Genomic DNA, 20,048 nt, shown 5'->3' with positions numbered 1-20,048 from the left:
TGATTCGATTCAGGAAGAGGGGCAAGTTGGGGCCCCGGTATATTGGTCCATTCCGTGTGATCGCGAGGGTAGGCCGGGTAGCCTATCGTTTGGATTTGCCAGCAGAGTTGGGGCAGATTCACGACACTTTTCATGTGTCGCAGCTGAGGAAGTGTATAGCCGATGAGTCGGCAGTGGTTCCATTAGAGGATATTCAGGTGGATGCGAGCCTGAATTATGCCGAGAGACCAGTGGCCATCAGAGATCGGAAAATCAAGGTTCTGAGGAACAAGGAGGTACCCCTGGTGTTGGTTCAGTGGCAACACCGGAAGGGATTAGAGATGACCTGGGAGCTAGAGCGTGAGATGCGTGAGCAGCATCCGGAGCTATTTTAAGGGTGAGACTTCGAGGACGAAGTCTAGTTCTAGTGGGGGAGAGTTGTAACAGCCCGGATTTCCAGGTATCTTTTATGCTTTATGTTTTTGGTGTTTTGTGAGGGGACTCGACGAGTTGGAGCTCAGACTCGCCGAGTAGGATCGCGGTTCTGCACGCGGGTTCGCGCCTGGACTCGGCGAGTCCAGGGTATGGACTCGGCGAGTCCGTGCTGTTTAATGAAACCCTAATTTCTCGGGTTTGGGACCTATTTAAAGGGCCTTAAGGCCGTCATTTGTACCCACCAGCCCCCTGAGTGAAACCCTAGCGAGTTTGAGCGTTTGGAGCAAAGCAAGGAGCCATTATTGACATTGGAGGTGTTACATTGCAAGGAAAAGGAAGCAATAGCTAAGGGAATCAAGAGGAGCCACTTCCTGAAGATTTGAGGTCCAGAACATCACATTTGAGGTACTACCTTCGAGCTATTCTCTGTTATGTTGATGTTTATATTGATTTAAGGCTTATTGAGCCTTTTGTGGCTAGATCTAGTGCTTCCTTGGTCCCTTTAGTGACTTAGGTTCTGGATCTTGACCCTTGGAGGTCCAGAGTGTCCCTTTGTCCCAACTTTTTATAGATCCATGGGGGTTTTGGATTGGGATCTTTATGCTTAAGGTCAAAACACCATTTATGAGCCATGGAATGTGTTATGAGCACCAAGACATGAACTTTACGTGATGAATAAGCTTAGGAGGGCCAGATCTATGAATTGTTGGATCGGATCTGACCTCAGAAGCAAGTTTGAGTTGATGCATGGCATGGACTCGCCGAGTCTGAAGAACAGAATGGGCGAGTAGCATGAAGATTGTCCTTGACCACTCAGTGAGTGGTCCAGCCGAGTTATGAGTTGACTCAGTGAGTCAGGGAGAGTTAGAGAGGGTTGACAGGTGGACTGAGTCGAGCTGGGACTCGCCGAGTTGCTCTTTAGACTCGGCGAGTTGAGTCGTGGTGGCCCCACGATTCATGCCAGGTGGAACCCGTCGAGTCAGGGGAGTACTCGACGTGTCAAAAGAGAATCCTAAGAGAGTTGGTGGATACGTATAGACTCGCCGATTCGCCCTAGTGCACTCGCCGAGTCCGGTCAAAGTTGACCCTTGACCGTTGACCAGAGTTAACCAGTGTTGACTTGATAGGGGTAGTCAACCTTAGTGGTAAAAGTGTTAATTATGAGACATATGACGTTATAGGAGGATTATAGCTCGGTGGATCGAGCACGAGTGATTTCCAGGATTCGCGAGTTATCGAGATACTCGAGGTGAGTCTTCTCACTATACTATACCCGAAAGGGTTGATTGTGTGACCGGAAGGTCGGATATGATATGAGATATATGTGTTATATGTGATAAGTTAATTGTTATATGTGCCATGTATGATATGCTTGATATGGGCCGGAAGGCATTATGTTATGGGCCGGAAGGCGTTGTAATGTGGACCGTAAGGTTGGCGTGGGTAGGACCGGAAGGTCTACCTAGTCGGGACGGAAGTCCCCTGAGATACATGGACCGGAAGGTCAGAGCCTGGAAAGGCGTACGTGTGTAGGTTGTATTTTGAGGAACTCACTAAGCAGTTATGCTTACAGATTTTGTGATATGTGTTTCAGGTACTAGCGTGGACCGTGGGAAGGCGCCGGCGTGATCTGTACACACTGATGGAAGATTTATGATCTTGGGATTTATATGATTGTATTATGACATGATACATTGGATTTTGATGACTTATGTGATGGAAATATATTTTAAGAAATGAAAAATTTTGTTTTAAATTTTCCGTTGTTACAACCATTTGAGTTCCAAGTTCTCCATTGAACTCAAATGCTCCAAATTCTCAAATCACATTTAATAACTAGTTCTCATTAAAGACTTAATTCAAAATTTTTCTTCAACATAACTCAACATACTATCTCTTTTATAATGCTCTTAATAACTACAAAAGAATTTTGAAAATTTTCATTTCATCATTTTAACTATTTATCCTCCCAACTTTTAACTTATCTATATATACAAGGAATAATGTGTCACATGATAATCAAATAACTCTTTGATTCTTAATAATGATATCAATCCTTTGATAAATTGACATTTAACTCTGATTAAGATTTTTTTCTCAAGTTCTCATAATATTTCTTCTTGATGTGCTCAATTAAAAAACTCGTCTTCTTCTTATGTCTATTGTTCTCTCTCTTCATTGTTGTTCTTCCATAGTAATATTCTCTTCCTATTTACTACTCTTATTGTGTTACTTACCCAATGTGGCACTTATTCTTATCAAACACTTCTTACATTTTCTATAGGTTTAAACAACTCACATATTTCTTTAGTTTTGTTAATCACTCTAGCTCATATTTTTCACAAACAACGTTGTGATCTCTCAAAAGCGTGCCATGTTTTCTAATTACTAATTTAAATATAGCAACCTACTTCTTAACGCGTCCCGGTCTCTCCTGAACCGCATTGCAAACCGAAAGTACATTGTCATATTTTGCTTAAAGTATTACTTTGACTCTTTGGCGAAGGTTGACTTTAATTGACAGGGAAAATGATCCCAATGATTTCAATCAAATACATCATTCTCTATATACCCATCAACAACTCTAGTTTAATATTTATGTTTGATCGATAATTCTAGATCAAATATATTCATTTTTTCTTTTGGTAGTTTTAACTCTAACAACCAAAATTTCTCATCTCACATTCACCTAAGCATATTTAACATATGAGTCTCTACCCTATTAAACACAACACATTTATCAGTTATACTAATCCTAAACAAGTTATCTCATATATGAGTCATAGATACTGTAATTATACAACACCTGAGAATTTTAAAAATGATAAGTCATTTCACTCATTCACACATGTTGAACATGTTGCGTTCCAACTCTATTCATACCGTGATATATCAAAGTGCATTGTTACTTTTAACTTTACTATTATAACTATATTGTTTACAAATTATTCTTGTTATTCAAACAATTTCAGATATCTATAACATATTTTTAATAATGTTAATTTTAAAGATATTGAAATTTATTCACACATTCACAGGAATAACTAAATCACATTTATAGTCAAATTAATTTCTCAATGTCACTAACACATAAAGTTTACATAATTATAGACAACAACTCTATGATGTCAAAAACTCAATTATAATAATAATAGTTTTGCAGCTACTCAAGCCATCATTCAAATTAACGATTACCAGTAATCGATTTTGAGCTACTCTAGCTACCATTACAATCTTCACAAGATACTCATTATGCGACCTCACTTTTCGTATTACTCGATATCACAAGAAACTCGACATTTGATATGTTTTATCTAATCGCTCTACACCACTATACACATTCTCGACTCTCTATTCTCAATATATATACAAGAGATATGCTCAACTCTTTACACTATATAGCTATAATATAATTATATCACACTTGTTCAAAATATTTTGCCACAAATACTCGTTGTGTGGTTTACCATACTTATTTTCTCTGCTCACCAAGAATTATCACAAAAAGATTGTATTGTGACTCACTGTACTTTTTATTATAATAATAGTTAAAATTCTCATTCTAATTTCCCGTTTATGTCGTGAGAGAGAGTTTAGTTAGAGACTTTTTTGGCACTACTTATTTTCGATTTATGTCTTCTGAAGTTTGAAGGCTCTTTTGCTGAAGCTCTATTTGTTTCGTCTGAAGGGGGATTTTGTTGAAGATATTCTGAAACCCTTTTCTTGCATAAGCTATGTGTTGCTCTCAATGTAACATTTTCTGATAAGGAGAAATATCCTCCTCAATCTTCCCCTGTATAAAAGTGATTCTGCATATATTCTATACTGATATAATTGCTTATGTATATTTGTTTTTTATTTAGTTTCCTAAGTTTAGTGGAATCTCCTTAATTGCAAATATCCTCTGTAATATATGTGTTATATACGTTGGGCTGTTCTTGGCTATTTAAAAGCCATCTCCCCTGTTAATGAATGTATCATCTTATTCTTAACCCTTTAATGGTATCAGAGCTTTATTGATCCTCCTCTATACTCTCAAAAACTTTTCATCAACCATGACCAACAACAATGATGCTACCATTCCCAACAACAACGAACCTACAAAACCCTTCACCATAATCAACTTCAACAACACAATCAAGCTCACACCAAGCAATTACATTCCATGGAAATCTCAAACTCAAGTAACCCTAATTGGCTACGATCTATATAAATTTGTAGATGGTACTCATCCACCTCCCTCTCCTAAAATCACAACCAATTCTACTACAACCGAAAATCCAGCCTATTCAACATGGGTGCGCCAAGATAAACTCATTTTTGGTGCTCTTCTTGGAACTCTCTCAGCCACTGTTGTACCTCTTGTATCCCACTCCTCAACTTCTGCTGAAATTTGGCGCATCCTAGCATCAACATATGCTAACCCGTCTCGTGGTCATCTCTTACACCTGGACTTCTTCCAACTCCTACAAATATGTCAAACCGGGCTTCAAAACCCTTCCTTCGAAAGTGTCAGTTTTGTCGCATCCCAGGTCATGTTGTCTCACAATGTCACACTTTCAAACGTACTTATCCTCAAGTTGTTTTCCCTACTACACCTATACCATCATCAGGTCGACCTCATGCTCCTCAAGCACATGTTGCCACAGTTACTACACCACCCTCGTCCTCGTGGCTTCTCGACAGTGGTGCCACTCATCATGTCACCAATGATCTTGCAAACCTATCTCTTAATGCACCATATGATGGATCTGATGAACTAATCATTAGGGATGGATCTGCTCTTCCCATTTCTCACACTGGTTCCTTCTCTATCTCTACTTAAACTCAGACCTTTATATTAAAAAATGCTTTATATGTTCCATCTATCTCTCGAAACATTCTCTCTATCTCACAATTCTGTCATGATAACTCTACATCTGTTGAATTCTTACCCTCTACTTTCCTTATTAAGGCACTTTCAACGGGGCAAACTCTTCTCACGGGACAACCTAAAGGTGGAGTTTATGACTGGAAAACGCCTTCTCCAACACTTTTCTCAAGCTTTGCTAAATCATGTCGTGACTGGCATCATCGCCTTGTTCATCCATCTATCGTTGTTATCAAGCATCTCAATTCACAATTTCCATTACAAAATTTCTGCTTACCTCAATCAAGTTGTAATTCTTGCAATATTAATAAAAGCCATAAGCTACCATTTTCTCAATCAACTCTAGTCACACATTCACCTTTAGAATTAATATTTTCTGATGTGTGGACAGCTCTAGTCTAGTCTTATGACAACTTCAAATACTATGTCATCTTTGTTGATCACTACACTAAATACATATGGTTTTACCCTTTACAACGAAAATCTGATACACAATCAATATTTCTTCGCTTTCAAAGCATTAGTAGAAAAATTCTTTAATAAACCCATACTCCAATTGTTTTCGGATAATGGTGGAGAATACCTTAAACTCGACCCCACTCTTCACTCTACTGGAATATCTCACCTCACCCCCCCACCACACACACCAGAACATAATGGTTATGTAGAACGACGACACCGTCACATTGTAGAAACATGCCTTACACTTCTCTCTCATGCCTGTATTCCAACCACCCATTGGCCTCATGCTTTTGCCACAGCTACATACCTGATCAACCGCCTTCCTACACCTACACTTCAATATCAATCTCCATATCTCAAACTCTTCCAACATCCTCCTAACTACTCTAAACTAAGGAATTTTGGATGTTTATGTTATCCATGGTTACGTCCTTACCGTCACCACAAAATGGAGCCAAGATCTACTCCTTGCATTTTTGTTGGTTATTCATCATCTCAAAGTGCATATTATTGTTTAGATCCAACCATAAACAAAGTGTATGTATCACACCATGTAAAATTCATTGATAATGAATTTCCCTTTTCTTCCTTATCAAAGTCCAATGCAATACCAACCTCCTCCACAGACTCTTGGTGCACCATGCCTCTTCCCTTTACTCCTCCTCTTCCAAACCAACCTTTACCCACCATTAATTCCCCTCTTCCTTCCTCCTCTACACAAACATCTCATACCCCCTGAACACCTACCCCTCCCATATAAGCCCCTATGTCACCTTCCACAACATCATCTAACCAATCACCATTCCCTCCTCATCCTCCTCTTCCACCTTCTCGCACCATCATCACACGACTCTAAAACAATATTACCAAACCTAACCCAAAGTATGCTCTCACTGCAAAACAAACGTCCTCTATCACCCCACGGAACCCATCAGTGCCACACAAGCACTTAAAATTCCGAGTTAGCATGCAGCCATGCAAGCTGAATTTGATGCTCTAACTTCCAATAAAACATGGCATCGTGTCCCCCCTCACCCATCTCAAAATGTTACCGGTTGCAAATGGATATTTCAGACCAAATACAAACCTGATGGTTCTGTTGAACGTCACAAAGCTCGCCTTGTTGCCAAGGGATTTCACCAACGCCCTGGCATTGACTACTCTGACACCTTTAGCCCTGTTGTAAAGCTGACTACAGTTCGAACCATACTCTCCCTTGCCACTAGCCAGTCATGGTCATTACGACAACTCGACATTAATAATGCATTTCTTCAAGGTGCTCTCTCTGAAACCGTTTACATGGCTCAACCTACTGTATTCAAGGATAAAGATCATCCTGACTATGTTTGCAAGTTATCCAAGGCCATTTATGGCCTCAAATAGGCACCACGGGCATGGTACAATGAACTCAAAAACTACTTACTCACATATGGATTCCACAACTCATTAGCTGACCCTTCCCTCTTCATATATAGTCATGGCTCAACACTTATTTACCTTCTTGTCTATGTTGACGACATCATTGTCACGGGCCCTTCAGTTTCTCAACTCAATAGTTTCATCTCCACTCTTTCTACATGCTTCTCTCTAAAAGACTTGGGTTCCCTTTCCTACATCCTTGGTGTTGAGGTCATTCCTAACAAACATGACATCCTCATCCGCTACAAAATGTTTGATTCAAAATATGTTCCCACTCCTATGGCTGTCTATCCTCAACTTTCCCAGGAAATGGGGTCCATTCTCCAAAAGCCCACTGAATATCGTGCATTGGTTGGTAGCCTTCAATACCTCTCTCTTACACGTCCTGATGTAGCATATGCTGTAAACAAACTCTCTCAGTACCTTCATCAACCCACCGATGTTCACTGGACTGCACTAAAATGTTTACTTCGTTATCTTAATAGTACCTCATCTCATGGTATCCAACTTCATTGAAATTCTCCCCTTACTTTACATGCTTTTACTGATGCTGATTGGGCACGTGACACAGATAATTACCTCTCCACTACTGGAAACATCGTGTATTTAGGCCGTAATCCCATCTCCTGGAGCTCCAAGAAACAACGAGCTATTGCTCGATCCTCTACTGAAGCCGAGTTCCGAGCTATAGCCTCAACCACAGCTGAAGTTATCTGGTTACGTTCTCTTCTCAATGAACTTGGTCTATCTGAGAACACTTGTCCAACCATCTACTGTGACAATCTCGGTGCAACACACTACTCAACAAATCCCTTATTCCACTCTCGTATGAAGCACCTTGCCCTGGCATTCCACTTTGTACGTGAGCAAATTCAACTTGGCACACTTCGAGTACAACACATATCAAGTGATGATCAACTAGCTGATGCCTTGACAAAACCTCTTCCCAAACATCGATTCAGCTCTTTGGTTTCCAAGATTGGCCTTACCCACAGGCCGTCCATCGGGGCATGATAAGGAGAAATATCCTCCTCAATCTTCCCCTGTATAAAAGTGATTATGCATATATTCTATACTGATATAATTGCTTATGTATATTTGCTTGTTATTTAGTTTCCTAAGTTTAGTGGAATCTCCTTAATTGCAAATATCCTCTGTAATATATGTGTAATATACGTTGGGCTATTCTTGGCTATTTAAAAGCCATCTCCCCTGTTAATGAATGTATCATCTTATTCTCAACCCTTTCATTTTCTGTAAGCGTTGGGTTTTTATTGCACTAAGGCAATACTTTTCTTTTATGCAATCTTTTTCATCATCGTTGTTGCATATTTATCGGTTTATACGAGAATACCATTAATTTTATGGTTATTAGATGGTAATTACGACTCCCAATTTATAAGCTTTCTTGTAGAGTTTATAAGCTTTTTTGTAGAGTTTTTTAGTGTAATTATGATTTTTGTGAGACTATTATATTAATTAAGCCCATCTTTAGATTGTCTATTATCATTCAATTTCTTCATCTTCTTTCTCTTCTCTCCTTGGGGTTTTATCAATGATTTAATCGGTCAATAAGTAGTGGCTGGTTTTTTTTTTTCCAACTTTGGTATAGTAGTACTCGTGTGCTTGTGTGATTAATTGTGTTTCTTTTGCATCAATTATTTTTTAATAGTCGCAATAGAACATAAAAAATACAAACAACGTTAAACACGAACATGTTGAAAAAGAGAAAATGACCAACATATCTTGTTATGTACATGTTATAATTTAACAAAGGTAACACTTTCAGTTCTAAGAAATAACGTTACTATTTAGGACCAAAAAATAAATAAAACAAAAAGCAAAAAAAATAAAAAATAAATATATAATAAAATAAGTAAACATGCATATTTATTGACATATTCTCCAGCATCTCACGATCTCCTGATTCTTTAATGATTTCATGCCATAAACCACCCCTACCGATGTGCAACACCCATTACATTAAGCTTGTTATAGAGTAGAACCAAAAACCTGACTAAATCCTACAAATAACTAGCAAAATAGCCTAAATAATGAACATATCTGAATGAGAAAGAGACAGATGGGGGAGAGAAGTTGATTATCCACCAAGCTCCGCACGACACTTAGGCACCAGGGTTCCTAGATGATAATCAACCCAAGAAATCGCTATGAATTTCTGGAGAAGGATGTTTGACCAGCCTTGGAGTTCTCTTGATCTCTGTCACTAAAAGAAATGCTGGTCGATGTAGCCCATTTTCAGCTTCTCATGTGTGGTTATCTGGTTGTTGAACCTCATTGGAAAAGTTGTATTGTGAAGTCTGATCGGTTGAAAACCCTCTCTCTAAGACAGATTTGGGAGAACTTGAGGTAACATGAGCTTGTCTAATGGCTGCTTCTGTTAATCCATCTGGTGGTTCTTGTAACTGATTGGTTTCTACTATATTCGAATTCAATGATTGTGGCCTGTTGCCCATCTCTTGAGTTGATGAGGAGGGTAGATCGGTTGATACCACACTGCTTGATATAATCCCAGGATTGTCTTCAGGAGCTACATAATGTTCATCAGATAAAGGATTGGTATCATCTTCTTCTTCATCTGGTTTTAAAGCTACTTCCGAGTCCGATTTAGATAGGTTTGATAAGTTTAACCAACTTCCTTTTTCTTTGTCTAAATCGAAGTCCTTTAGAGAAGTTTCTTCGTCAGAAAGCTCAACCTGCAAGTCAGAAACAATGGAATTGCTTGGAGCATGACCACCTATTCTCTTCTTTCCCCCATAAAAGAATACAATATCAGCTTTTCTCTCGTCCAACATTGTTGATGGACTACAATCGAATGAATTAGCATTTCTTTGCAGACGATTTCCTTCTGAAATAGAAGCCTTGAGGTATGCATCAATTTCTTTTGTTCTTTTCTCGGTTCCATCTTCTTCGCCTTCTTCTTTTGGATTATCATCAGCTACGAAATGTGGCAAGGTTAAATTACAAACACATCAAAGATTTTATTGGGTATTAATTATAAAATCAAAACCACAATTCAATACAAGAAAACCATGCATTGAACAATCTTTAAAAATGTTATGGCAACCGAATCTGTCGCGAAAACGGCGATTGATTCGTCGCGAAAGGGGATGTTTACAATTACCTACCAATGGTTGAAGCTGCAAGTGCCGCAAGGGTGAAGCGCTTGGTTGCAAGATCTTTGTAAAAAGACATTTTGCGATTATCATGAGTAGCATCTGGATGTGAAAAAGCACCCAAGCTGAAGCTTTGATGTCTACAAAACATCGGTTCCTTGTGGTGACTAGCTGTTAACTCTTCATGAAAGTTATCCCCAGAAAGATCAGGTTTTTCTTCATGAGGGTCATAAGGAAGGTCAAAAGGATTGCGTGTCGCTAACAAAGATGGAGCTGAACCAGGTGACTTCTTACCACCTGAATTGACTTCCAGAAACGGATTTATTTTGACGACTTTAATGGCAGAAATTTGACCATTATTGTTATTTTCTGTTGTTGCATCTTTATCCTGAAAACCTAGATTTTTTTTCGATCTTCTTCTCTGCATCAGACCCTCCAACCTCTTGTTTCTTTCAGTTTCTAAAAGCCCAAGATCCATTACATTCTTTTGATCATCTTCTGCCCATCGCACAGTCTTATCTTGTGGGTCATCACCTTCGTCGGCAGAGAAATCCCAACATCCTCCTTTCACTTCATTCTTATGATCATCATCATTAACATGATGATTACCATATTTTCGGTAATCATATGAGGACGAACATTCATGTCTTCCAACAGCAGATTCAACATTCACCTCTCCTATAATTGTCGGCTTTTTCTCAAATAAGGAGCTCTTTTCAGCCAAAAGTTCGCTCAAACTCTTCGAGAAAATGTCGTCATTGTCCTCAAAATCTGTATCGCTATAACAAAAATTATCAGTTTTCGTGTTGGTGTTTCTTCGACTAAGGTGGGTAGGATCACCATATTTAGATTTGAAACTCCTGCGAGACTTTGCAAACTTTTTCCTTTTATCATCTTGTTCAGCCTTTTTAATCTTTTGACGATCAATACCCAATAAAACTCTATGAACAATAAACGAAATTCCAACGAGGGGGGAAGAATAGATTAAAAATGTGTATACTAAAGGCATGAACATATACGAAAGGAAGAACAAAAGCAAAATACAAATCGGAATTGGGTATTTCTTGATACAAAAGAAACAATTTTTACACCATATTTTCACAATTTTAGTATGACTTGCATCCATGGTTATCCTTATATCCCTATTCGCACCATACCAAGAACAGCAGAGGTAATCAGATCCACTCAACAAACATAACTCAACAAGGCTTCCCACAAAATGAACAAAACCCTTGCAGGGGAATCAAAATAGGGAAGAAGCGATCAATGTGAGGGATGTCGATCATATGAATATTAGAGAAAACAAAGGGAATTTTTCCGTGCATGTATTAGTTACTTGACCTAGAAACGGATAATGAAAGATTGTCTGAATGATAAGGGTCAGATCTTTTGAGGGGTCGTAAATTCGTGAGAGATTTCTTTGGCTGTGGCTTTGTTAGATCCTCAAATTTAGGACGTTCCTTCACTCTTTGTCTCTCTAATTAAGCTCACACATACTCATCAAGATCACCAAAGATTATTCCGAAAATGTAATTCCCCGCCTACGAGCTTTTAAAAATAATTCACCATTTTAAAAGTTGTTGAGAAAATTTGGTCCCAACTGATTGTTTAATATTAAAACAACCTTGAAACCTATGATCACGATGATAACCATGAGCAGGAACCAATAATACATAGATGTCATGAGCAGGAACCACTAATACATAGATGTTGCCATGTCTGAGATGTAAAACCCAACAAATAAAATGTACAAAATGACTCAAAGAACATTTTTACTTTGCATTAAAAATGTAACACAAGATAACTAGAGTCGATCCATAGAGACACGGACAAATGTTTATACTATTTTTGCGTAAGGTACAATTGTGGTCACAAAAAGGGGGGGGGGGGGTATATGTACTGATTTTTGCGTAAGTAATAAGTAAACGATTGACTAACTAAAATAAATTCAAGATTTGTTAGTACTCCAACTCTATACAAGACAAATTAGCAATATGATTCCATAAATGACATGATATTTGTTTAATTCTATTTAAGTTGGTACTAGAAAATGCTAACAAGCTATATTACTTCCAATTCACCACATTGATTAACCAAAATAAGCTTTTTGATTAATCCTAACCTTACCAATCTAATCTAAATAAGCTCTTAGAATTAGGTGGAGATATTACATTATACTTTGTGTGAATATTCTCAACAACATTGAATACTCCTCACAAGCTCGGGAGCGCAAGAATGTGTGAATATAACTTACACTAGATTTATTCTAAAGAATCCAATTTAGTGTTTGTTATTTTTTCTATTTTACAAAACAATTACGGATTCTGCACAATAGATAACTTGGATGATTTAACCCTAACTCATATGGCCAATAAGAACTAGAATTGAAATCAAGCATTCAATTGAAACAAAATCGAATTCGCTAAATAGAAATTAAAAACAAACACCAAGTCACATGATTGAAATCACACTCAATAGTCAAGACATAAAGTTGGAGAGTCTAAGGTTCTACCCACACATGACTAGAATAAGAACACAAATCTAAAAAATGAAATTAAAGTTCTCACAAATCGAAATCCAAACGAAATCCAAGTGTTTCCAAGTGTTAATTGATTCCAAATTCCTTCAGAAAATCGCCAACAAAGCTCCCAAAACCGAAAGGGGAAAAATGGAAACGGTTGCTCACCCTTAAGAAAGATGAAAAACTACTTTTTCACCCACGACCACGTTTACACGGCCCGTGTAAATTAACACTGCCGTTTACACGGCCCATGTAATTGCAAAAGTACTCTGCTTAAATTGGATGGGCCTTCAAAGTGCGATGCTCAGAAATCTTCGTTTACACGGCCCGTGTAAACTCAAGGCTTCCATTTACATGACTGTGTAATCCCCTGAAAAGCCAAAATCTTCAAATCTTCGATATCTTCATCCCTGGTGCTCTGTAAGTCCCAAAATTTCGTCCACATCTCTTATTTACCTCCTCAAGCAAGATCCTACCTCCAAAAGTCCCTAAAATATCACAAAAATGTGTGAATAAAATAGCCTCATGAAAAATCCCAAAAAACATGGAAAATGCATGAGTTTAAGCCAAGATGCAATGCAATTTTATGAAACAAAGCTACAAAATGGGTGAATGAAATGCACCTAACAAACCTCTCCAAGCTTGAACCTTTCTTTTCCCCAAGAAAGAACAAGAAGAATTTAGACTGGAGAGAATAAAATAAAAGAAAAGGAACAAAAACAAAAATCAATCTTTTGAAACTTAATGCAATAACTAAAAAAATGAAAGGGATCCAACCCAATTAACCTCATTTTTGTAGCATAGTTAAGAATGTACATGCCTTGAGTCAACTTGGCATTAGTACAACAATATTATATAACATTAAAATTCAATACTTTTGGCCATTCCCTAATGCAATTCAACAGAATCAAAAGTCACAACACTTGTTCCCTCTTATTAGTATCAAGTCAACTCATGGAACAAATTATTGTATTACTCTCGTGAAAATACATGTGACAAAAATATGCTCAATCATCTTTGGTTTACAAAATATGACAATGACCAACTCTAACTATTTGTTGATCAACAACAATCTTTTTCCAAAAAAATATTTTCTAAAAATTCCCTAAAATTTACCCAGATTGGTTACAAATTTCAAACTACGTACACCAGTCAAAGTAGTTAACAGTAAGTCCCAATGTAATAAGTTCAAGTCCAAGTCCAAGTCCAATGGAATCTTTTGGCAGCTAAGCATTTTTCCTAAACATATTATTCAATCAAACTATAAACATAAACACATACAAACTATTTAATTATATTTTCCTCAAATAAAGCTCATGACTTTCTTTGAAATCCATGTAACGAGCTTCCAACCAACACATCCAGACCATATGACCTTAGTGTGCTAGATTTAAAGGGATCCCTCGGGTTTACTTGCCCGAACCTCAAAGGCCACAAATTAGCTTTATTTGGATACCTATACATTTCTATATTTTTTTGTTATTATTAAGTTCATGACTTTCTATGGGACCCGTGTAGCGAACTTTCAACCCAATCAGTCCAAATTAAACAATTCAACTTTAGGCGATTAAGTGTAGAACACCCTTCGGAGTTTACTTATTTGAGTCCCAAAGGTCACAGATTAACTTTATATATATATATATATATATATATATATATATATATATATATATATATATATATATATATATATATACAAACTAAAGGTAAGACGACGTATAATACTCTTGTCAATTTATTTGCTAGGCTTTTTTTTTTTTAATAGTTTCGTCCTTGAATTTTCTATTGTGGGAACATCTGACGGTCTATTACCGTGAGGGGCTTCTAAGACATTTTTCGGGGGGGGGGGGGGGGCTGAAGTCAACACACAAATACCCGTATAGAAGAAATAATGAGTAGGAATGACTTTTTAGAGGCTGGAAGGCTCGAGGCATTGAAATTTTCTATTCATTTTATAATCTCTTGAATTTGGCATTTTGGGTCTAACTGAGCATTTACTACTCATACGACCGATCACTTGTCCTAAAGGTTGACTCATGCCTGTCGGTATGCTCTGGTGTTGAAAACTGTTGTAACACTCGTGTTTCTAGCCTAGGCATTAATATAAAGGTGATAGTCTAGGTTAACCTTTGTAACTCATTTTGAAGAAATGAAAAATGAATTATGTGAATTATATGTGTTTTATGCTTAGTTATTAGGGTTTAATTAATTAAGAATAAAAATAGGTGTCAAAATTAAAGTGTGAGATTAGCACGATATCTTTACATAAAGTTGTAGTGGTCGAAACAAGGATTTTGGGGATATAAAGAATACCAAAATCCAAGTTATAACGAAGAAGTTATGACATGTCGTAATTTTGCGATAAACTAGCACGGTGCCGAATGTCGTAAAAAGTGAGTTTTTGTAAACTACTTTTTAGCCTAAGTAATATAAATGAAACTCGTAGTGTTCGTTACACCGAGAAGTTCGATAAAATGAACGCCCAAATCTGACTTCGTATGAGGAAGTTCTGATTTTTCGAAGTTTCAGCTTAGCAGTAGACAGCTAAAAACTCGAATTTTAGATCGAGCGATTTTTAGCCGACGCAACCTAAACGAGAATCGAAGGTCTCGTCATTAGTAGCACAACGGTAAAAAGTCTGACGAAAACGGACGTCGGATGAAGAAGTTATGAAGTTTTAACGGATTTCCTGTCCCGGTCTGTTAAAAATAATAATATAAAAATTAAATTCAAATTTAGCCGACGAAGTCTAAACGAGAGTTGTAGAGCGTAATTTTACCTACGCGTGCATATAAAGAACGTCAAAAACGGAGTTCGTATGCGGAAGTTATAGATTTTAGAAGTTTTGGCGTGAAAATCAAGAAAATTCGCATAGTCACGAGTTGCCATGTCACCCTCGCCTCGCTTGTGCCACGTGTCCGAAACGGTGAGTCATGCGAAGCCACGTGTCGGATTCTGATTCGACCGAAGGGAGGCCCAATCCGAAGCTCGCAGGTGGACCGAGCCTCGCACTGCCTAGCCTCCAAGCCTCGCACATGGACTGCTAGACCGCGGTCTAATCAGCAGCTGCCGCCGAGGCCTTCGCACATGCTGCCACCTGCACACCTTCTCCTGCGGTCCCCACCACCAGAGCCGACTTCGGACCTCCTATAAATAGAAGTGTCCTGCGAGCCTTCTCGGATACTTTTGAGATTTTGCCATCTTTCACCCCTTTCCTCATATTTTCTTCGTTTTAACATCCCCTAAAGCCCCGGTATCAATTATAAGCCCCGAAATACTCCACGAAGTGCCCGAGAAGCCCGCAAAAATTTATCTTTTCAGTTTCGAAGTCCGACCTTTGCAGAGACCGGTTTCTTAATAAAAGTCCCGGTTTTATTAGAAATGATCGTTTTAGGAAACGAATTGCTGCCCGATTATCATCAAATCATGTGAGTGTATAGTCACTTTCATTTTACACATAGATATGAGGTATTTACCTTATAATATGTGCTACGTGCAAATATATTAATTGTTTATTTGAGGTGACTATTGAGTTGATGTTTTGTACGAGTTTTAAACTGTATAAGTATTTTTATCTACAAATATGTTGGGTAAAACATGGGTAGATAGTGATGTGTGATAAAATAATAGTGATGAGAGGCCTCGATGTGTTTTGAGATCCAGTCATCTAGCGGAGTTTGGATGACAACCACAGACTTTCTAGATAGTCCAGTGGGAAACATTAGCAGGCCCGCAACCTGTAAGTGTTAATGAACTTGGGTGTTTATTCGATGTACTCCATCCTCCCTCATGGTTGCCTTTAGGACATGTATGGATGAGGAAACCCCTTAGCAGTAGTGTCCATCCCGATGATATTCTTTAGGCTAGGTCCCTTGTGAAAAGTGTTTAGGGACGTAAAGTGAGGATAACGAGAACGAGTAATCAGGGTTATTGTTGATTGATGAACTTAGTAAGTTTATTATTATTGTAGGTTGAAAACCCTATATGCTCACCAGGCCCCCAAGCCTGACCCACTCAGCTTTTTATGTTACAATTACTGGACCCCGAGCATAGTCGGAGGACGATGAGGGATTTTTGGATTATAGGTCAGTAGTTGTAAATAACTGTTGAAAGGCTTATAATGTCCTGTTTATGCTTTTGATCTGTATCGGAACATGACATCCCGAGGTTTTGATATGAAATGAAACTATACATTTCTTAAAGAAGGTTTGGATAAACTTTTATCATGTTTTGTTTTGGGAACAAATTCTGCAACATCTTTTGAAAAGATTTCTCTGATTTTATTTTAAAAAGCATAAACTAAATCCGTCTTTTCTGGCCGAGAAATTAGGGGATGTCACAGTTGGTATTAGAGCATTAGTTTAAGTGAACTAAGAAATTGTAGGATTTCTAAACTTAAACTTAGAATTCTAAGTGATGATTGTGAGATGAGTGCCTACCATATTTTATACACGAGCACTATTTTATTTTAGGAAAGATGCCTAAAATGCCCTTATGTGCTAAATGCTATGTGTTTGCCATGTGTGCCATTGTTTGTTCGGATCTATGGTCTGTTGCCGACCAGATCTGGAAACCTTATGTGTGTTGGATTATAAGCGTATGATTACGAGATTAGAACCAACATGTAAACGTTTCGGAGTGATAAGGGAATTGACATGTCTAACAAGGATAACGACCTAAATTCGCCTTATTTGGTATATAGATTGTAATGGCAAGCACTCGTAGTGGAGCTGCAAATGCAAACGGAAACAGCGATCAACAGCCTCAGCCTCAAGAAGTTGAGCAAGTACCTGTTGTAGGAGTTTCACCTGAGCCAATGACGATAGCTGGGGTACAAGCAATGATGCAGATGATGTTAGATCGCCAGATGGAGGAGACAAGGCGATTACTACAACAACATAGGGAAGAGACTATGATGCCTGTTGAACAGCCCATATTGAATGAAGGGCAATCAGTAGGAGGGAACTATAGTGGGACTCTTGGTCAAGCCATCCCACTGATAGTTAGACAAAACAACCAGGATGGAGGAGTTGATGGACGCTGATGCAAATACAAAGATTTCATGGCATCTAAACCGCCGTGTCTATCTAGAAGTCCGACACCGGTGGAAGTCATGATTTGGATCTCCGAAATGAAGACGATGTTTGAAAGTTGTGAGTGCAACAACAAACAAAAGACCGCACTTGCAATTCCTCTGTTAAAGTCTGGTGTGTTGAGCTGGTGGAAGTTACTAGCTGATTCGATGCCCAAGGGTAAAGCTAGTAAGATGTCTTGGGAAGATTTTGTGGTACAACTAAAATTGCAGTACTGCTCTGAGCAGGATCTTATGGAAATCAACAATGAGTTCCAGAATTTAAAGAAGGGAAAGATGAGCGTTACTGAATACGCTGCTAGTTTTATGGAAAAGATGAAGCTTGTTCCTCAAATAGTTCCAACTGAACTCTCTAAGGTCAACAATTTTGCCCTCGGATTACCAGCGGACTTTGGTCCCATGCTTAAGCAAGCAACCACTTTGAAAGCCGCCATCTGGGCTGCTAAGAATGCTGAGGTTCATATCAGAGAGAAGGGTCTGGAGAGGGCAGAAGTTGGTGAAAAGAGAAAATTTGAAGGAACTTAAGGTTCCAACAAGAAAAGAAAATTTTCTAAGTCCAAGAAGTTTGGAGAAGGAGGAGGTGAAGTGAAATGGTGTGAGAAGTGCAAGAAAAAGCACTCTGGGAAATGTAGCGAGGAGGTGACTTGCTTCAAATGTGGAAAGATTGAGCATTATGCCAACGTGTGTCCATCCGACAAGAGGGTATGTTTTGAGTGCCATGAAGTAGGGCGTGTTCTTAAAGACTGTCCAAAGATGAAGGATGCAGCAAAGCCCAATCTACCACCAAAGCCAAAGGCGAGAGTCTTTCAGATGAGACTTGAAGCTGCAAAAGAAGAAGTCGATGTCGCTTCAGGTGCCTTTTTCGTAAACGAATCTCATGCCCAAATTTTGTTTGATTCTGGAGCCAATTACTTCTTTATATCGCATGAATTTAGTAGAAAGCTAGCTTTGCCTGTAGATAGGCTAGTTAATGCTTTATTAATCGAGATTGCTAGTGTCAAGTTTGTACCTGTTAGCCATCGTATGAAAAACATCCTCATTAACTTGGATGGGAATAAGTTCCACGAGGAATTATTGCCTATCGAGTTAAATGGATTCGACATAGTTTTAGGAATGGATTGGCATAGCGCCAACGATGCAAAATATTATGTAGAAAGAAGATAGTAAAAGTAAACCCGCCAGGGAAAGAGTCGTTTATGGTGTATGGAGACAAACGCAGAGTAAATTCTGGAATCATTTCCCTAATGAAAGCCAGAAAGTGTTTGGCCAATGGATGTACATCATATCTAGCGTTCGTGATCGATACTAAGATGGAAAAGAAGGAGGTGCAAAATATTCCGGTGGTGTGTGATTATCCGGAAGTCTTTCCCAAAGATCTTCCCGGATTGCCCCCTGATCGACAACTAGAATTTCGTACCGACTTGTTACCAGGAACGACACCGATAGCAAAAGCACCGTATCGATTAGCACCAACAGAGATGAAAGAACTTATGACACAACTTCAGGAGTTATTGGACAAAGGTTTCATTCGACCTAGTTCATCGACCTGGGGAGCCCCTGTGTTATTTGTAAAGAAGAAAGATGGGAGCATGAGAATGTGCATCGATTACAAAGAGCTGAACAAAGTGACGATAAAGAACAAGTACCCGTTGCCAAGGATCGATGACCTGTTCGACCAGTTACAGGGTTTGAGTTATTTCTCGAAGATCGATCTTAGGTCAGGATACCATCAACTAAAGGTGAGAGAGCAGGATATCGAAAAGACTGCGTTTAGAACAAGATATGGACACTATGAATTTTTGGTTATGTCATTCGGACTAACCAATGCCCCAGCAGCTTTCACGGATTTGATGAATAGGGCTTGTAAACCATTCCTAGATAAATCTATGATAGTATTCATAGACGACATCTTGATTTATTCAAAAAGCAAGTAGGAGCATGAAAAGCATCTGCGTGAAGTACTAGAAGTCCTGAAAAAGGAGAAGCTGTATGCAAAGTTCTCCAAATGTGAATTTTGGATTCAAGAAGTCCAATTTTTAGGTCATGTGGTTAACCAAGAAGGAATAATGGTTGAACCAGCAAAGATTGAACCTGTGATGAAGTGGGAACAACCAAAAATCCCTACAGAGATTC

General features: G+C 38.5%; 1 protein-coding gene across 1 annotated transcript; it reads right to left on the bottom strand.

Annotated features, from left to right (window-relative positions):
* Positions 1–8,947: 8,947 nt before the first annotated feature.
* Positions 8,948–11,618, bottom strand: LOC145074026 (uncharacterized). Its single transcript, XM_079020472.1, has 2 exons — positions 10,315–11,618; positions 8,948–10,124 (listed from the first exon to the last, which is right to left on the bottom strand). Exons 1-2 carry the CDS (start codon positions 11,426–11,428, stop codon positions 9,433–9,435), a joined length of 1,806 nt encoding a protein of 601 aa, XP_078876598.1. The 5' UTR covers positions 11,429–11,618; the 3' UTR covers positions 8,948–9,432.
* Between the last annotated feature and the right edge of the window lie 8,430 nt (positions 11,619–20,048).

This window comes from Lactuca serriola, chromosome 9 (genome assembly GCF_051521515.1).
Source record: "Lactuca serriola cultivar US96UC23 chromosome 9, Lser_US96UC23_V15, whole genome shotgun sequence".
Lineage (NCBI taxonomy): Eukaryota > Viridiplantae > Streptophyta > Magnoliopsida > Asterales > Asteraceae > Lactuca > Lactuca serriola.
This window is presented reverse-complemented; position numbering and strand designations above follow the sequence as displayed.

Bases quoted from the DNA above. Each gene is read 5' to 3' on its own strand.
- LOC145074026 (XM_079020472.1), bottom strand. From the start codon at position 11,428: ATGGATGCAAGTCATACTAAAATTGTGAAAATATGGTGTAAAAATTGT. The intron at 10,125-10,314 runs GTAGGTAATTGT...CACATTTCGTAG, and splicing joins ACTTGCAGCTTCAACCATTG to CTGATGATAATCCAAAAGAA.